Here is a 19,412-nt window from a genome sequence, read left to right on the forward strand (position 1 = left end):
CTCCTTTCATCTGTACTCAACTTGTATAACCTCAGGAAAGGTTTCATTAGGACAACGGGCTGAATTTTACACTATGATTCCCCCCCCTCCCGCTGTTTAAAAGTCAGGGACGAGCCCATCTCTTCTCAGCCGTGTCATCCCGAGCTGATTTTGCGGCCATCGGTGTTACTTAGCTCAGGATGAGACTTCCGTTCCCATCTGGGATGAGGTCCCGCCTCCAAGAGCTGTCAGCCAATCAGGTGGCCAGTAGCTGTCCAGTCCCAACAGTGCCACCAGGAGCCGGATGGAAAGGTAAATTGGGATCTTCCCGCAGAGCCAGTATGGCAGGCCCCGGCTAGGGGGCTGGGGTCACTATAAGGAGAGCAGGGAGGGTACACAGCAGAGGGAGTTCCATGAGGGGGAGTCTTTTTTAAGCACAAGGTGCCCGAATAAAAGGGACCCAGCCCCTAACAAGGCCGCCAGATCTCTGGCCTCATCACTCCTCCTGTTGCTGGTAAAATACCAGCGGTGCTGGGAGGAGGTCCATAAGCAGCCATTAATTGGCCACTTAAGGGCCTCAATTTTCCCAAGGACAGGCAGGCTGCCCAACACTTACCCTGCCACCGGTAACATCCCAGCAGAGGCAGGGAGGTGATGGTCATAGCGCCGCATCCAGGTCGCCTGATTTTACACCACCCACCCCCACTTCATGGAGGCGGGAGCTGGGGTGTAAAATTCCACCCAGTGTCTCTTTAAAAGGTACTCCTAATTTGAATCACTTGCTCTTTGTAGCAGAGATGTTCAGCTGAATTGATAAAGCAGAACATTAGCAGAGTGAGTGAAGGATGTCTGTGCTCAGCATCAACCCATATTGTGGTATGGATCCTGTTCTTGTTCTTGTGTCAAGAGTGTATTTGTGCTGAAAATTTTCAGAAAATCAGGTAATTATTTGAAATACTCTGCTGAAATAAGCTCATTAGCGATTTGCTGATTTGCTCCTTTGTTATTCAATTATTTTAATTTAACAAAGTATTCTGATTCCAATATTTCCATATTCTGTAGGGATAATTTGAATTGGGGTCTGTCAATAAGATACTGATCGAATGGCTGCCAACTCCTTCCCCAAAAAACACAATTGATCAGGCCCAATTTATCCAGACTGAGTTGAAACAAAAGGAAATGTCTTGTGATGTATTTACTGTGCTTTTCAACCCATTTTACTTGCTGATTTTGTGTGGGTATGTTGTACTTTTTTCCTTCCCCTCAACCACCTCCCCTTTGACTTTAGGCTGCTTGGCGGTTTTACTCCACTGATGGTAGCCGCACATACCTGGTGGCCACCTGGCGATTCTATGAGAGTGTCCTATCTCCACTCAGGCATGTATCAAGTGCTTTGATCATGAATGCGCCATTCACTTGGATCGTTTCTACTAACCTGCTTTTTCCATTTTGTTTTATTTCTCCCTTTCCTCTCCCTTCCGGCCTTGCTTGATTTCTTTTATATTTTTTTAAAAATCTGCACGTAGTATGTGTGGCATAGCTATGCGGCTGATAAGAACTTGGTTTCCATAGCAACCTGGAAGCCACATTTTAAACGCCTTGCATATCTGCAGCCCTGCAAAGTAGGTACAAAACTGCCAGCTGATGTTGACACTGTGTCTGTGTTTCGAAATTGAGTTATTTCATGCAATTTGAAGTTATTTCCTTCCCCGTTCTTGAGAGGATCACCAGCTGTCAGATCATCCAGAGAGAGGATCCAGTTACTTTTACAAGAAAAGAAATTTAGAGCAAAGTGTAGAAAAGCAACCTTTCAGATGTTTATATACTTTTGAACAGAGGTAGCTTTAGTGCTTTAAAACCTTAAAGTATGCATGAAAATAAAATCTGTTCTCAAAAATTCGAATTGATTTGCACCTGTCTGCATTTCACAGCTTCACATCAATTAGCCACTTTAATTTGGTTACTTGCATAGGCCATAACCCATGGCCCAATAAAATGCAAGCCATTATACCATAATGGGTATAATACACAGAGGCTGTGTGTGATCTAAGGTGCTGTATCTACCCTGGGAGTGTTTGACAGGCTAGTGTAAAGGGAGCTTCACTGTATATACAACCCGTGCTGTACCTGCCCTGGGAGTATTTGACAGGACAATGTAGAAGGAGCTTTACTGTGTTTCCAATCCATGTCATACCTACACTGGGAGTGTTTGATGGAGACAGTATAGAGGGAACTTTACCTTGTATCTAACCTGGGTTGTGCCTGCTCTGGCAGTTTTTCTTTCTTTCATGGGATGTGAGCTAGGGCCAGCATTTGTTGCTCATCTTTAATTGCCATTGAGAAGGTGGTGTGTGAGCCACCTACTTGAACTGCTGCAATCCCTATAGTGTAGTTACACCCACAGTGCTGTTAGGAAGGGAGCTCCAGTATTTTAATCCAGCAACAGCGAAGGAACAGCAATACCATGCCAAGTCAGGATGGCATATATGTAGTATGTTCTAGCACCTGAGCATTTTGTTATACTGCTCTCACTGCTGCCCTCTCTGTTGAGAGGTGTAAATAAAGTTGTTCAATAATGGCTGCCTGCTATTGAGCATGTGTTAGTCTTACTCAATCCAATACCAAACAGTGTGCCTTGGAGGGGAACTCGCAGGTGGTGGTATTCCCATGTGCCTGCTACCCTTCTCCTTCTAGGTGGTAGTGGGTTTGGAAGGTGCTGCCGAAGGAACCTTGATGAGTTGCTGCAGTACATCTTGTAGATGGTACACACTGCTGCCACTGTGAGTCGGTGGTGCAGGGAGTGAATGTTTAAGATGATGGATCAGGTGCCGATCAAGCGGGCTGCTTTGGTCTGGATGATGTTGAAATTCTTGAGTGTTGTGGGAACCGCACTCATCCAGGCAAGTGGGAGTATTCCATCACACTCCTGACCTGTGCCTTGAAGATGGTGGACAGGCTTTGGGGAGTCAGGAGGTGAGTTACTCGCCGCAGGATTCCTAGCCTCTGACCTGCTCATGTAGCCACAGTATTTATGTGGCTAGTCCAATTCAGTTTCTGGTCAATGGTAACCCCCAGGATGTTGATGGTGGGAGATTCAGCAATGGTAATGCCATTGAATGTCAAGAGAGATGGTTAGATTCTCTCTTGTTGGAGATGGTCATTGCCTGGCACTTGCGTGGCATGAATATCATTTGCCACTTATCAGCCCAAACCTGGATATTGTCCAGGTCTTGCTGCATTTGGAAATGGACTGCTTCAGTATCTGAGGAGTCACGAATGATGCTGAACATTGCGAAGTCATCAGCGAACATCCCACTTCTGACCTTATGATGGAAGGAAGGTCATTGATGAAGCAGCTGAAGATGGTTGGGCCTAGGACACCACGCTGAGGAACTCCTGCAGTGATGTCCTGGAACTGAGATGACTGACCCCCAACAACCACAACCATCTTCGTTTGTGCTAGGCATGATACCAAGCAGTGGAGAGTTTCCCCCCTGGTTCCCATTGACTTCAGTTGTGCCTGGCTCCTTCATACCATAAATGCTGCCCTGATGTCACCTCACCTCTGGAATTCAGCTCTTTGGTCCATATTTGGACCTAGGCTGTAATGAGGTCAGCAGCCCAGTGGCCCTGGTAGAACCCAAACTGAGCATCAGTGGGCAGGTTATTGCTAAGTAAGTACTGCTTGATAGCACTGTCAACGACACCTTCCATCATTTTACTGATGATTGACAGGAGGCTACTGGGACAGTAATTAAGAGAATTTTTTTCAATCAGAGTGTTTTGAGTCTTTGGAACTCTCTTCCTCAAAAGGCAGTGGAAGTAGAGTCTTTGAATGTTTTTAGGGCAGAGCTAGATAGATTCTTGATTAACAAGGAACTGAAAGGTGTCACAACAGCAGACTACAGCTACCAACTACCTATGGGAATATAGAACTTTTTTTAACGAAGACCTGTTTTTTAAAAGAAATACATGTAAAAACTGATCAAAAGATGGCTGATAATGTAAATTGACCACTTTCTGGAAAATTCCTATGTGGATTATACTGACAGTCCTGTTCTGGGAGAGCATGGAATGTTGCACCTGAAGAGGTGTCAAGGCCTACTTCAAACATAAACATTTGAAAGAAGGTATGGGAAATGCAAAAGCCTGGACTTTAATCTCCTGTGGTTGTGAAGATAATGGAGACTGGTTCATCAGACATCCAAAAACCCATCTTTTTTTAAACTTATTTACGGGGTGTGGGCTTTGCTGACTAGGCAAGCATTTATTGCCCACTCCTAATTTCCCTTGAGAAGGTGGTAGTGATCTGCCTTCTTGAACTGCTGTAGTCACTGTGGTGTAGGTACACTCACAATTCGACCCAGCGACAGTGAAGGAACAGCGATATATTTCCAAGGATGGTGAATGGCTTGGAGGGGAACTTCAGGTGGTGATGTTCCCATGCTACCCTTGTCCTTCTAGATGGTAGTAGACATGGGTTTGTAAGGTGCTGCCTAAGGAGCCTTGGTGAGTTTCTGCAGTGCATCTTGTAAATGGTACACACTGCTGCCACTGCGTTGGTGTTGGTTTATATCTCAGGATGTGTAAAAAGTTCCGATATGAGTGCAAGACAGGACTAGTTTCCCTCCCAGGAATACACAAGAAAATGGGTTAAAAAGCTGGCTGCAGACCAATGTTGATGAGCAACAGAAACAAGAAGAAACATCAGCCAGTCACTCCTGCAAAGACAAGCAGGTGATTTTTTTTTCTTTCTCTCTCTTTTGCTGGGGGGGCAAGTGTGTTCTAGCAGAAACCACAATCAAAAAGGAGATAGGACAGCCTCTTCAGCTACCCTGCAGAACCAGGATTCCTTCACCTGCGACAAGCCAACAAGTGTCTCCAATAGATTGCAAAGCTGCCAATGTCAGCTGTACTGAAATCACCCAACTTAATGTCTGCAATGTACCACCATCTATACCTCATGGACAAGCCAAGGACTGATTTGTATATTTTTAAACTTTTATTTGGACTCTTAAATTCTCACTTTTGATTTGTGTGTTTGTGTGTGTGTGTTGCATCATTATATTATTTTTCCTCGGGTTTTAGTAAGTAATAAACATAATCTTTCTTTGACTCAAGAAAGCCTGGTTAAATTGGCTTCTTATAAAAATTAAATGCATTTGGACTGGGAAAAAATATCATGGGAAAGGATTTGTAAACTAACCTTGTTGCAAGCAACCATGGGGGTTGAACAAAGAGGGGAGCCAGCTCATTCCTCCTCATCTGGGATCATAACAAAATTGGGGTCCTGTTCGCTTGTAACAAATTGGGGATCTCGTCGGGGAATTTAACAAATTGGAGATCTCATCCAGGACCGGTCATAACAAAGGTTATCGGGGGTAGGCAGGTCTGTGGTATGGAGGTTACAATCAGGTCAGCCATGATCTTACTGAGTGGCAGAGCAGGCTCGAGGGGCCGGGTGGCCTACTCCTACTCCTAATTCGTATATTCGTATGATTGGATTTGGCCTACTTATAATGAACAGAACATACTTGGGCAATTTTCCACATTTTCCACAAAATGTGAACTTGTCCACTTTGACAGGAAGAATAGAAAATCAGTCTATTACGTGAATGAAGAGAGACTGCAGAATTCTGCGGTACAGAGTGTCTTGGTACCTGAATCACAAAAAGTTATTATGTAGGTACAGCAAGTGATCAGGAAGGCAAATGGAATGTTGGTGTTTACTGTAAAGGGAATTGACTGTAAAAGTAGGGAAGTGTTGCTACAGATGTACAGGGCTTTAGTGAGACCACATCTGGAGTACTCTGTACAGGTTTGATCTCCATCCTTAAGAAAGGATATGATTACATTAGAAGCAGTTCAGAGAAGGTTCACTTGACTGATTCATGGGATGAAGGGGATGGGTTATGGGGAAAGTTTGAGCAGGTTGGGCGTATACTCGTTAGAGTTTAGAAGAATGAGAATCTTATTGAAACATAAGATTCTGGGGGGACTAGACAGGATGGATAATGAGATGATGTTTCCCCTTGTGGAGGAGCCTAGAACAAAGGGACACAGATTATTAAAAATCAATCTTAGCTTAAAAATTAGGTGTCTACCATTTAAGATTGAGATGAGGAGAATTATTTTTTCTTTGAGTGTCGTTACTTTGGGGAATTATCTCCCCCAAGAGCAACGGAGGCTAGGTCATTGAACATATTCAGGGCTGAGTTAGATAGATTTTCGATCAACAAGAGAGTCAAGGGTTATGGGGGACAGGCAGGAAAGTGAAGATGAGGCCACAATCAGATCAGCCATGATCTTATCAAACGGCGGACCAGTTCAAGAGGCCGAATGGCCTACTCTTGCTCCTAATTGATGTGTTCTTGTGTCCTATTGTTAGGTAGATGCCAATGTTGTAGCTGTATTGGAACAGCTTTGTTAGGGTCGCAGCTACTTCTGGAGCACAAGTCTTCAGTAATGTTGCCGGGATGTTGTCAGGGCCCATAGCTTTTTCAGTATCCAGTGCCTTCAGCCATTTCATATCACATGAAGTGAATTGAATTGGCTGAAGGCTGTCATCTGTGATGCTGGGGACCTCTGAAGGAGGCCAAGGTGGATCATCCACTTGGAACTTCTGGCTGTAGATGTTTGAAAATGATTCAGCCTTATCTTTTGCACTGATGTGCTGGGCTCCCCCATCATTGAGGATGGGGATATTTGTGGAGCCTCCTCTTCATGTTGTTTAATTGTCCACCACCATTCACAACTGGATGTGGCAGGACAGCAGAGCTTTAATCTGATCTGTTGGTTGTGGGATCGCTTGGCTCTGTCTATCACATGCTGCTTCCACTTTTTGGTATTCAAGTAGTCCTGTGTTGTAGCTTCACCAGGTTGACACCTCATTTCAGGTAGGCCTGGTGTTGCTCCTGAAATGCCTTCCTGGCATGCACTCTTCATTGAACTGGGATTGATCCCTTGCCTCAAAGGTAATGGTAGAGTGAGGAATATGCCAGACCATGAGGTTACAGATTGTGTTTGAATACAATTCTGCTGCTGCTGATGGCCAACAGAGCCTCATGGATGCCCAGTTTGAGCTGCCAGACCTGTTCTGAATCAATCCCTTGTAGCAAGGTGGTAATGCCACACAACACTATGGAGTTTATGCTCAGTGTGAAGATGGGACTTCTAAATAAATTTTATTAATTAATTGAATTTAAATTCTATCAGTTGCCATGATGGGATTTGAACCCATGTTCCCAGGGCATTAGCATGAGCCTCTGCATTACTAGTTCAATGACATTACCACCAATATAAAAACAGAATGTGCTGGAAAAATCCCAGCAAGCCTGGCAGCATCTGTGGAGAGAGAAACGGAGTTAATCTTTTGAGTCCAATATGACTCTTCTTCGGAACCCACATTATGACCACCACCTCCCCAATAAGTATTTGATAGGACAGCCTATAGGGAGTTTTAATCTGTATCTAACTCATGCTGTATTTGCCCTGTGAGTGTTTGATGGTTCAGTGTAGAGGAAGCTTTACTCTGTATCTATCCCATGCTGCAACCTGCACTGGGAGTGTTTGGTAGGACAGTGTAGAGGGAATTTTACTCTGTATCTAACTCGTGCTGTGTTTAATGGGGTGGTGTAGAGGGAGCTTTGCTCTGTATTTAACTCGTGTGGCAACTGCCCTGGGAGTGTTTATGAGACAGGATAGAGGGAGCTTTAATCTGTATCTAATCCATGCTGTATCTGCCCTGTGAGTGTTTGATTGGAAAGTATAGAGGGAACTTTACTCTGTATCTAACCAAAGTTGTAACTCGACTGTGATTGTTTAATGGGATAATGATTGTCTCCATAAATCCAGCCTGTGATCCCAGCCTTTCTCTCTGCTCTGACAGTTTTATATGAATGAAATTAGCCTTTTGAAGAGTAAAAGATTAAAATATCATGACACAATCATGCAAATCTCAGTAGCATTAGATGAGGGACAGAATGCGACTGGATCCTGTCAGATATCACATCTGCTCTTTCTCTTTGATTTTCCTCTCTCTAAATGTGGTTAAGATAATTGAGGGTGGTTGCCCTAAAGCAATTGGAGGGGAGGAATCGTAGGAAGAGGAGCAAACCCAGAAGGAGTCACACACTGAGGGAGGAGGAGTGGTGAGCAGGCTGGGAGAGGAGGGCAGGGGGATTTCACACACACACACACGTACAGGGAGAGCAAGGGGGAAGGAAGGAAAGCAGGTTGGGGAGGGAGAGGGGTGAGGAAAAGTAAAATAGGAGGGAATGGGTGGGGGAGCAGAGTCAGTGCAGTGGGGCTGTGTCCTCTTTTAGCATAGTTTCGTCCACCTCCCCAAGAGTGCAGGATCATGGTACATCACCTACCCGCCCTTGTGTCAGTCAGCAATCCTCCTGGTGTGGAGCAGCTGTCCGGCTTGCTGTGGATAGCACTCAGTTGCTGTGTTTATTCCTGCCTTTCTGCTTTGCCCTTTTTAATATCTGTGCAATTAGATAATCCTTCCTAGCTTGATGCTTGGTGCTGTACTTTGTGTGAATTAGGGAAAGACTGCTATTTAGAATGAGATGAAATGTGCGTTCAATTATTTAATCATTGATCATTTATTTTGATGACCAATACTTTCTGTCTGACTCTGTTTCCTTTCACCAACTAACACTGAAGAAAAGACCAAGGAGAAACTTTCAGCAGGTTTGTTCACTCCCCTTTCTTCCCAATAGTACAAACTGTGCAAAAATCCACTGTTAATAATCAGATTCTCAGCTCCTTAAATCTCACTACAAACCAGCACAGGGAACTCCCGATTTAAATGATTGTAACTGATGGGGAATATGACTTGGAAAATATTTTTCATATTTAGAGTATTTTAAAAACCTGGGTAATTCTGCTTCAGCATTCCACACACCTCTTCTTTCTAAAACCTGCAAGCTTTCTTTAGATAAAGTCACAGATTTGTCCATAGAACTAATTCACTGCAGGGATGTAGAAGGACTTGGTGTCACTGGGACTGTACCCCGAGGGCAGGACTTGATCTAATTATACCCTCTGGTAAAGCCCTAACTCCCTGGGGCAACACTGAAAGAAGAAGGAGCAGTATTGCCTCATACAGTGATTTACAGGCACAAGTGTCATAGCATCCAGCGTAGTTTCAACCAATGGGAGCAGCACGGTGGGACCTCTAATCCCAGTTGTTTCCAATCACTGTGCCTCTCTTGACCATCTGACCAATGATGCACATTGTGCAATGTAACATCTCATGGTTACTTGCTGAGTCCCATTTTCAGGACTTTCATTGTTGATCCAAATTATCCAGTCAAAAGCTCCTGACTACACCTCCAGTAAGAGTTGAAGTGTTGACTAGAAATTAATCGCTGGAGGTGACATAGAAAAGATCAGCCAAACTGTGGTACAACCTCCTAGGCTCATATCTGTGAGAGAAGCTTCCACCCAGGTATGCACTGTACATGAACCATTGCTTAATAGTAGGAGGTTGCTCTCAGATTTTATCACTCAAGCTGTTGGAGTTACTAATTTCTGTAGGTTTGCATTGATCAGTGTTTAAAATGCTGCTCTATCTCCCCTCACTTCCTAGTAAGCTTTTTAATAATAAACAGAAGCTCTTCAGGATATACACCTCCAGGAAATATAGGTATTCAGCATCTGCTCTCATGGTCTTTGGGAATGTCACTAACAGCAGTTGCATGGTCAGTTATTCCCTCCTCTCCTCCTTAAGGGCTTTCACACAGAGTTTCCTGGTCCTTTAACCAGTTCTAATATTATTTCCAATCTTGGTTTTTGCTTCCCTCCCTTTCTTTCACCCCATTGTTTTGCTTGGTGCCTGCAGATATTGAGTAAACTCGGACAGACCCCTGGTCACTGTCGTTTCTTAGCATGGTCCTTGGTGCTCACAATCTCTTCAATGCAGAGTTCGACAAAAAGCTCCCCCAGTTATTGAATGATGCTCCATAAGATTGTTATAACATTAAATTAATTCCAGCCATGCCATGAAAGTGATTGACCCAGATTTTGCAGTAGGAGAAACGGTGAAGCCCTTTGATATTAAAGTGTAAATCTGACAGAAACTTCCAGCGACCACACATGTGCACTCAAATACGGAAATCAGGAAGTTGGTGTCTGAATTGCCCTGCTCCTCTGGAAGCTTCAGCATAATAATATCTCACTGCAATTCTCGGCCTTGAAATACATGCAACAGTGTGAAGTTGCTGCACTTGCATGATAGATACCCATGAAGCTTGCCAGAAAAAGTTAGTGCTTGTCCATTTCAGTGTCAGTGAAATTTTAGTGGTGTGATAAGTCTTAATTACTGCCAAACAACCTTGCGGGCAACAAAAATTAACATTTACAAGTGTGGAGACTCATTCCTCCAGATTGTAATTATTGTTGAAGATTTTTTTAAAACTCTTTGTCTCCTCTCTCTCTCAATCCCATTTTCTTATCCCTTTATTTTGTTTTCTGTACATGATTTGGTATTGAATTACCCATTCTAACCAACACTTCCTGGTTCAGACTCTGCGCTGTTCAGTAATGATTCTTCAATCAGACTGGTTAAGGAGATACTGTTGCTCTGTAGAAAATGCTTTGACAAAATAGTTCTCTAAACATGGAAAGTTCCAGTGCAAATCCCCACAGGAAAATCTGCAAGCGAGTCAAGTGTAATGAACAGCTAGCACCACTCGTCGTTCATTCACCATTGACCACAAAATCTGGGTCATTATGTAAGAATAGTATCTCACTGGGAGCTGTTCAATAACTGCAGGGGATGTTCCCCAAGAATATCAATGGATTACACCATTGGCTGCATATAGAGAGCACAAGAGTTTAGCTGCACTGGTCAATCTAACATTTATGCATTTTGCATGTTCACAACAAGTTGCATTCGGCATGAAATGCACTGGATTTTATCATCAGATTCCCTTTCACTGTTCATGTTTGAAGCTTTATAAGCAGACAGATTAAGAATGTAGCAGAAAAAAGGCTTAACTTATCTGTAAACACTCATCAGATCATCATCAAACATTGTGCAATGCTTACTCAATTCCCCTTTAAATGCTGTCCCAGACTCTGGCTGACTCATCTTTGCACAAAAAATTTGCTCCTTCTAATAGTCTTGAAAACATTCTCCTAATGTCCCCCTTGAATTTCCAGTACTCATCCTCACTCTGAACCGCATTGAAACTGTTGGTGGTCAATCTCCTCTTTCCAATCAACTGGGAGGAGACATTTCTAAGGCTGAAAAACTGAAGTGCTTTAATGCAGAATTAACCTGCTTCCTTTCTACCATGTCTCACGATGTGATTGGAAATCTTACTGTTAGTAGTAGTTTACATTTAGCCAAAGTTTCATTGGATGCTGTATGACCACGTTTTAGATCAGGAATTAACTAAACAGCATCTCTCCATTCCATCTCCCCGTTCCATCCTTTACTCTATCTCTCTGTTCCCTCCTTTACCCTGGGTCCTCCTGTTCCCTCCTTTACTCTGTCTCTCTGTTCCCGCCTTTACTTTGTATCTCTGTTCCCTCCTTTACTCTGCCTCTCTGTTCCCCCTTTACTCTGTGCCTCTCTGTTCTCTCCTTTACTCTGTCTCTCTGTTCCCTCTTTTACCTGTCCCTCTGTTCCTTCCTTTACTCTGCCTCTCTGTTCCCTCCTTTTCTCTGTCTCTCTGTTCGCTCCTTTACTTTGTCTCTCTGTTCCCTCCTTTGTCCTGTGCCTCTCTGTTCCCTCCTTTACTCTATGTCTCTCATTTCCCTCCTTTGCCCAGCATCTCTCTACTCCCTCCTTTACTCTGTCTCTCTGTTCCCTCTTTTACTCTAGGTTTCTCTGTTCCATCCTTTACTCTGCACCTTTTTGGTCCCTCCCTTCTTCTAGGTATCCCTGTTCCCTCCTTTACTCTGTCTCTCTGTTCCCTTCCTTCCACTAGGTCTCTCTGTTCTCTCCTTTACTCTGGGTCTCTTTGTTCACTCCTTTACTCTGTGCCTCTCTGTTCCCTGCTTTACTTTGTGTGTCTGTCTGTTCCCCCCTTTACTCTGTGTCTCTCTGTTCCCTCCCTTCCTCGGGGTCTCTCTGTTCCCTCCTTTACTCTGTGCCTCTCTGTTCCCTGCTTTACTTTGTGTGTCTGTCTGATCCCCCCTTTACTCTGTCTCTCTGTTCCCCGTTACTCTGTCTCTCTGTTCCCTCCTTTACTCTTTGCTTCTCTGTTCCATCCTTTACTCTGCATCTCTCTATTCCCTCCTTTATTCTGTCTCTCTGTTCCCTCCTTTACTCTGTCTTTCTGTTCCCTCACTTACTCTGCATCTCTCTGTTCCCTCACTTACTCTGCATCTCTCTGTTCGCTCCTTTACTCTGTCTCTCTGTTCCCTCCTTTACTCTGTCTCTCTGTTACCACCTTTACTCTGTCTTTCTGTTCCCTCACTTACTCTGCATCTCTCTGTTCGCTCCTTTACTCTGTCTCTCTGATCCCTCATTTACTCTGCGTCTGTCTGTTCCCTCCCTTCCTCTAGGTCTCTCTGTTCCCTCCTTAACTCTGCATCTCTCTGTCCCCTTCTTTACTCTCTCTCTCTCTGTTCCCTCCTTTACACTGTGTCCCTTTGTTCCCTCCTTTACTCTCTCTCTCTCTGTTCCCTCCTTTGCTCTGCATCTCTCTGTTCCCTCCTTTGCTCTGCATCTCTATGTTCCCTCCTTTGCTCTGCATCTCTCTGTTCTCTCCTTTGCTCTGCATCACTCCCTTCCCTCCTTTACTCTTTGTTTCTCTGTTCTCTCCTTTACTCTGCGTCTCTCTATTCCCTCCGTCACTCTGTCTCTATGTGTTCCCTCCATTAATCTGCATCTCTCTGTTCCCTCTTTTACCCTGTGTCCCCCTGTTCCCTCCTTTACTCTCTCTCTCTGATCCCTTCTTTGCCCTGCATCTCTCTGTTCCCTCCTTTATTCTCTCACTCTGATCCCTCCTTTACTCTGTGTCTGTCTGTTCCCTCCCTTCCTCTAGGTCTCTCTGTTCCCTCCTTAACTCTGCATCTCTCTGTCCCCTTCTTTACTCTGGTTCTCTCTGTTCACTCCTTTACTCTGTCTCTGTTCTCTCCTTTACACTGTGTCCCTTTGTTCCCTCCTTTACTCTCTCTCTCTCTGTTCCCTCCTTTGCTCTGCATCTCTCTGTTCTCTCCTTTGCTCTGCATCACTCCCTTCCCTCCTTTACTCTCTGTTTCTCTGTTCCCTCCTTTACTCTGCGTCTCTCTATTCCCTCCGTCACTCTGTCTCTATGTGTTCCCTCCATTAATCTGCATCTCTCTGTTCCCTCCTTTACTCTGCGTCTCTCTATTCCCTCCGTCACTCTGTCTCTCTGTGTTCCCTCCATTAATCTGCATCTCTCTGTTCCCTCCTTTACTCTGCCTCTCTGTTCCCTCCTTTACACTGTGTCCCCCTGTTCCCTCCTTTACTCTCTCTCTCTGATCCCTCCTTTGCCCTGCATCTCTCTGTTCCTTCCTTTATTCTCTCACTCTGATCCCACCTTTACTCTGCGTCTTTCTGTTCCCTCCCTTCCTCAAGGTCTCTCTGTTCCCTCCTTAACTCTGCATCTCTCAGTCCCCTTCTTTACTCTGGTTCTCTCGGCTCCCTCCTTTACCCTGTCTCTCTATTCCCTCCTTTACACTGTGTCCCTTTGTTCCCTCCTTTACTCTCTCTCTCTCTCTGTTCCCTCCTTTGCCCTGCATCTCTCTGTTCCCTCCTTTATTCTCTCATTCTGATCCCTCCTTTACTCTGCGTCTCTCTGTTCCTTCCTTTACTCTGCATCTCTCTGCCCCCTTCTTTACTCTGGTTCTCTCTGCTCCCTCCTTTACCCTGAATGTCTGTTCCCTCCTTTACTCTGCGTCTGTCTGTTCCCTCCCTTTCTCTAGGTCTCTCTGTTCCCTTCTTAACTCTGCATCTCTCTGTCCCCTTCTTTACTCTGGTTCTCTCTGCTCCCTGCTTTACCCTGCATGTCTGTTCCCTCCTTTACCCTGTGTCTCTCTGTTCCCACCTCTACTCTCGCTCTCTGTTCCCTCCTTTACACTGTGTCCCTTCATTCCCTCCTTTACTCTCTCTCTCTTTCTTCCCTCCTTTGCTCTGCATCTCTCTGTTCTCAAGTTTGCTCTGCATCTCTCTGTTCCCTCCTTTACTCTGTCTCTCTGTTCCCTTCCTTCCTCTGGGTCTCTCTGTTCCCTCCTTTACTCTGCATTTCTCTGTTCCCTCCTTTACTCTGTGTCTCTCTGTTCTCTCCTTTACTCTGGGTCTCTTTGTTCACTCCTTTACTCTGTCTCTCTGTTCCCTCCCTTCCTCTGGGTCTCTCTGTTCCCTCCTTTACTCTGCATTTCTCTGTTCCCTCCTTTACTCTGTGTCTCTCGGTTCCCTGCTTTACTCTGCGTCCTTACTTTAATCTGGGCCTCTCTGTTCCCTGCTTTACTTTGTGTGTCTGTCTGTTCCCCGTTACTCTGTCTCTCTGTTCCCTCCTTTACTCTGCATCTCTCTATTCCCTCCTTTACTCTGTCTCTCTGTTCCCTCCGTTACTCTGCATCTCGCTATTCCCTCCTTTACTCTGTCTCTCTGTTCCCTCCTTTACTCAGTCTTTCTGTTCCCTCATTTACTCTGCGCCTGTCTGTTCCCTCCCTTCCACTAGGTCTCTCTGTTCCCTCCTTAACTCTGCATCTCTCTGTCCCCTTCTTTACTGTGGTTCTCTCTGTTCCCTCCTTTACTCTGTGTCCCTTTGTTCCCTCCTTTACTCTCTCTCTCTCTCTGTTCCCTCCTTTTCTCTGCATCTCTCTGTTCTCTCCTTTGCTTTGCATCACTCCCTTCCCTCCTTTACTCTTTGTTTCTCTGTTCCTTCCTTTACTCTGCATCTCTCTATTCCCTCTGTCACTCTGTCTCTCTGTGTTCCCTCCATTAATCTGCATCTCTCTGTTCCCCCCTTTACTCTGCCTCTCTGTTCCCTCCTTTAATCTGCATCTCTCTGTTCCCTCCTTTGCCCTGCATCTCTCTGTTCCCTCCTTTATTCTCTCACTCTGATCCCTCCTTTACTCTGCGTCTCTCTGTTCCCTCCCTTCCTCAAGGTCTCTCTATTCCCTCCTTAACTCTGCATCTCTCTGTCCCCTTCTTTACTCTGGTTCTCTCGGCTCCCTCCTTTACCCTGTCTCTCTGTTCCCTCCTTTGCTGTCTCTCTCTGTTCCCTCCTTTGCTCTGCATCTCTCTGTTCTCTCTGTTACTCTACATCTCTCTGTTCCCCCCTTTGCCCTGCATCTCTCTGTTCCCTCCTTTATTATGTCTCTCTGTTCCCTCCTTTGCTCTCTCTCTCTGTTCCCTCCTTTGCTCTGGTTCTCTCGGCTCCCTCCTTTACCCTGTCTCTCTGTTCCCTCCTTTACACTGTGTCCCTAGGTTCCCTCCTTTACTCTCCCTCTCTTTGTTCCCTCCTTTGCCCTGCATCTCTCTGTTCCCTCCTTTATTCTCTCATTCTGATCCCTCCTTTACTCTGCGTCTCTCTGTTCCCTCCCTTTCTCTAGGTCTCTCTGTTCACTCATTTACTCTGCGTCTGTCTGTTCCCTCCCTTCCTCTAGGTCTCTCTGTTCCCTCCTTAACTCTGCATCTCTCTGTCCCCTTCTTTACTCTCTCTCTCTCTGTTCCCTCCTTTACACTGTGTCCCTTTGTTCCCTCCTTTACTCTCTCTCACTCTGTTCCCTCCTTTGCTCTGCATCTTTCTGTTCCCTCCTTTGCTCTGCATCTCTCTGTTCCCTCCTTTGCTCTGTATCTCTCTGTTCTCTCCTTTGCTCTGCATCACTCCCTTCCCTCCTTTACTCTTTGTTTCTCTGTTCCCTCCTTTACTCTGCGTCTCTCTATTCCCTCCGTCACTCTGTCTCTCTGTGTTCCCTCCATTAATCTGCATCTCTCTGTTCCCTCCTTTACCCCGTGTCCCCCTGTTCCCTCCTTTACTCTCTCTCTCTGATCCCTCCTTTGCCCTGCATCTCTCTGTTCCCTCCTTTATTCTCTCACTCTGATCCCTCCTTTACTCTACGTCTGTCTGTTCCCTCCCTTCCTCTAGGTCTCTCTGTTCCCTCCTTTGCTCTGCATCTCTCTGTTCTCTCCTTTGCTCTGCATCACTCCCTTCCCTCCTTGACTCTTTGTTTCTCTGTTCCCTCCTTTACTCTGCGTCTCTCTATTCCCTCCGTCACTCTGTCTCTCTGTGTTCCCTCCATTAATCTGCATCTCTCTGTTCCCTCCTTTACTCTGCCTCTCTGTTCCCTCCTTTACACTGTGTCCCCCTGTTCCCTCCTTTACTCTCTCTCTCTGATCCCTCCTTTGCCCTGTATCTCTCTGTTCCTTCCTTTATTCTCTCACTCTGATCCCTCCTTTACTCTGCGTCTCTCTGTTCCCTCCCTTTCTCAAGGTCTCTCTGTTCCCTCCTTAACTCTGCATCTCTCTGTCCCCTTCTTTACTCTGGTTCTCTCGGCTCCCTCCTTTACCCTGTCTCTCTGTTCCCTCCTTTACACTGTGTCCCTTTGCTCCCTCCTTTACTCTCGCTCTCTCTGTTCCCTCCTTTGCCCTGCATCTCTCTGTTCCCTCCTTTATTCTCTCATTCTGATCCCTCCTTTACTCTGCGTCTCTCTGTTCCTTCCTTTACTCTGCATCTCTCTGCCCCCTTCTTTACTCTGGTTCTCTCTGCTCCCTCCTTTACCCTGCATGTCTGTTCCCTCCTTTACTCTGCGTCTGTCTGTTCCCTCCCTTTCTCTAGGTCTCTCTGTTCCCTTCTTAACTCTGCATCTCTATGTCCCCTGCTTTACTCTGGTTCTCTCTGCTCCCTGCTTTACCCTGCATGTCTGTTCCCTCCTTTACCCTGTGTCTCTCTGTTCCCACCTCTACTCTCGCTCTCTGTTCCCTCCTTTACACTGTGTCCCTTCATTCCCTCCTTTACTCTCTCTCTTTCTTCCCTCCTTTGCTCTGCATCTCTTTGTTCTCAAGTTTGCTCTGCATCTCTCTGTTCCCTCATTTACTCTGTCTCTCTGTTCCCTTCCTTCCTCTAGGTCTCTCTGTTCTCTCCTTTACTCTGGGTCTCTTTGTTCACTCCTTTACTCTGTGTCTCTCTGTTCCCTCCCTTCCTCTGGGTCTCTCTGTTCACTCCTTTACTCTGCATTTCTCTGTTCCCTCCTTTACTCTGTGTTTCTCGGTTCCCTGCTTTACTCTGCGTCCTTACTTTACTCTGGGCCTCTCTGTTCCCTGCTTTACTTTGTGTGTCTGTCTGTTCCCCGTTACTCTGTCTCTCTGTTCCCTCCTTGACTCTGCATCTCTCTATTCCCTCCTTTACTCTGTCTCTCTGTTCCCTCCTTTACTCTGTCTTTCTGTTCGCTCACTTACTCTGCATCTCTCTGTTCCCTCACTTACTCTGTCTCTCTGTTCCCTCCTTTACTCTGTCTTTCTGTTCCCTCCTTTACCCTGTCTTTCTGTTCCCTCCTTTACTCTGTGTCTGTCTGTTCCCTCCCTTCCTCTAGGTCTCTCTGTTCCCTCCTTAACTCTGCATCTCTCTGTCCCCTTTTTTACTCTGGTTCTCTCTGTTCCCTCCTTTACTCTGTGTCCCTTTGTTCCCTCCTTTACTCTCTCTCTCTCTCTGTTCCCTCCTTTTCTCTGCATCTCTCTGTTCTCTCCTTAACTCTGCATCACTCCCTTCCCTCCTTTACTCTTTGTTTCTCTGTTCCCTCCTTTACTCTGCGTCTCTCTATTCCCTCCGTCACTCTGTCTCTCTGTGTTCCCTCCATTAATCTGCATCTCTCTGTTCCCTCCTTTACTCTGCCTCTCTGTTCCCTCCTTTACACTGTGTCCCCCTGTTCCCTCCTTTACTCTCTCTCTCTGATCCCTCCTTTGCCCTGCATCTCTCTGTTCCTTCCTTTATTCTCTCACTCTGATCCCTCCTTTACTCTGCGTCTCTCTGTTCCCTCCCTTCCTCAAGGTCTCTCTGTTCCCTCCTTAACTCTGCATCTCTCTGTCCCCTTCTTTACTCTGGTTCTCTCGGCTCCCTCCTTTACCCTGCATCTCTCTGTTCCCTCCTTTACACTGTGTCCCTTTGTTCCCTCCTTTACTCTCTCTCTCTCTGTTCCCTCCTTTGCCCTGCATCTCTCTGTTCCCTTCTTTACTCTGGTTCTCTCTGCTCCCTCCTTTACCCTGCATGTCTGTTCCCTCCTTTACTCTGCATCTGTCTGTTCCCTCCCTTTCTCTAGGTCTCTCTGTTCCCTTCTTAACTCTGCATCTCTCTGTCCCCTTCTTTACTCTGGTTCTCTCTGCTCCCTGCTTTACCCTGCATGTCTGTTCCCTCCTTTACCCTGTGTCTCTCTGTTCCCACCTCTACTCTCGCTCTCTGTTCCCTCCTTTACACTGTGTCCCTTCATTCCCTCCTTTACTCTCTCTCTCTTTCTTCCCTCCTTTGCTCTGCATCTCTCTGTTCTCAAGTTTGCTCTGCATCTCTCTGTTCCCTCCTTTACTCTGTCTCTCTGTTCCCTCCCTTCCTCTGTGTCTCTCGGTTCCCTGCTTTACTCTGCGTCCTTACTTTACTCTGGGCCTCTCTGTTCCCTGCTTTACTTTGTGTGTCTGTCTGTTCCCCGTTACTCTGTCTCTCTGTTCCCTCCTTTACGCTGCATCTCTCTATTCCCTCCTTTACTCAGTCTTTCTGTTCCCTCATTTACTCTGCGTCTGTCTGTTCCCTCCCTTCCTCTAGGTCTCTCTGTTCCCTCCTTAACTCTGCATCTCTCTGTCCCCTTCTTTACTCTGGTTCTCTCTGTTCCCTCCTTTACTCTGTGTCCCTTTGTTCCCTCCTTCACTCTCTCTCTCTCTCTGTTCCCTCCTTTGCTCTGCATCTCTCTGTTCTCTCCTTTGCTCTGCATCACTCCCTTCCCTCCTTTACTCTTTGTTTCTCTGTTCCCTCCTTTACTCTGCGTCTCTCTATTCCCTCCGTCACTCTGTCTCTCTGTGTTCCCTCCATTAATCTGCATCTCTCTGTTCCCCCCTTTACTCTGCCTCTCTGTTCCCTCCTTTACACTGTGTCCCCCTGTTCCCTCCTTTACTCTCTCTCTCTGTTCCCTCCTTTGCCCTGCATCTCTCTGTTCCCTCCTTTCTTCTCTCACTCTGATCCCTCCTTTACTCTGCGTCTCTCTGTTCCCTCCCTTCCTCAAGGTTTCTCTATTCCCTCCTTAACTCTGCATCTCTCTGTCCCCTTCTTTACTCTGGTTCTCTCGGCTCCCTCCTTTACCCTGTCTCTCTGTTCCCTCCTTTGCTCTGCATCTCTCTGTTCTCTCTGTTACTCTACATCTCTCTGTTCCCCCCTTTGCCCTGCATCTCTCTGTTCCCTCCTTTATTATGTCTCTCTGTTCCCTCCTTTGCTCTCTCTCTCTGTTCCCTCCTTTACTTT

The 19,412-nt window shown here is 45.9% G+C and overlaps 1 protein-coding gene across 1 annotated transcript in view; it reads left to right on the forward strand.

Moving 5' to 3' along the window:
• Positions 1-19,412, forward strand: part of LOC144680694 (potassium voltage-gated channel subfamily KQT member 5-like) — a 108,484-nt gene that overhangs the window by 42,616 nt on the left and 46,456 nt on the right. The window contains exon 6 of the mRNA XM_078541942.1: positions 1,268-1,356. Within this exon, the coding sequence (XP_078398068.1) occupies positions 1,268-1,356 (89 nt within the window). The remainder of the gene's footprint in view (positions 1-1,267; positions 1,357-19,412) is intronic.

The sequence above is a fragment of the Cetorhinus maximus genome, chromosome 5 (genome assembly GCF_964194155.1).
Source record: "Cetorhinus maximus chromosome 5, sCetMax3.hap1.1, whole genome shotgun sequence".
Taxonomy (NCBI): Eukaryota; Metazoa; Chordata; class Chondrichthyes; order Lamniformes; family Cetorhinidae; genus Cetorhinus; species Cetorhinus maximus.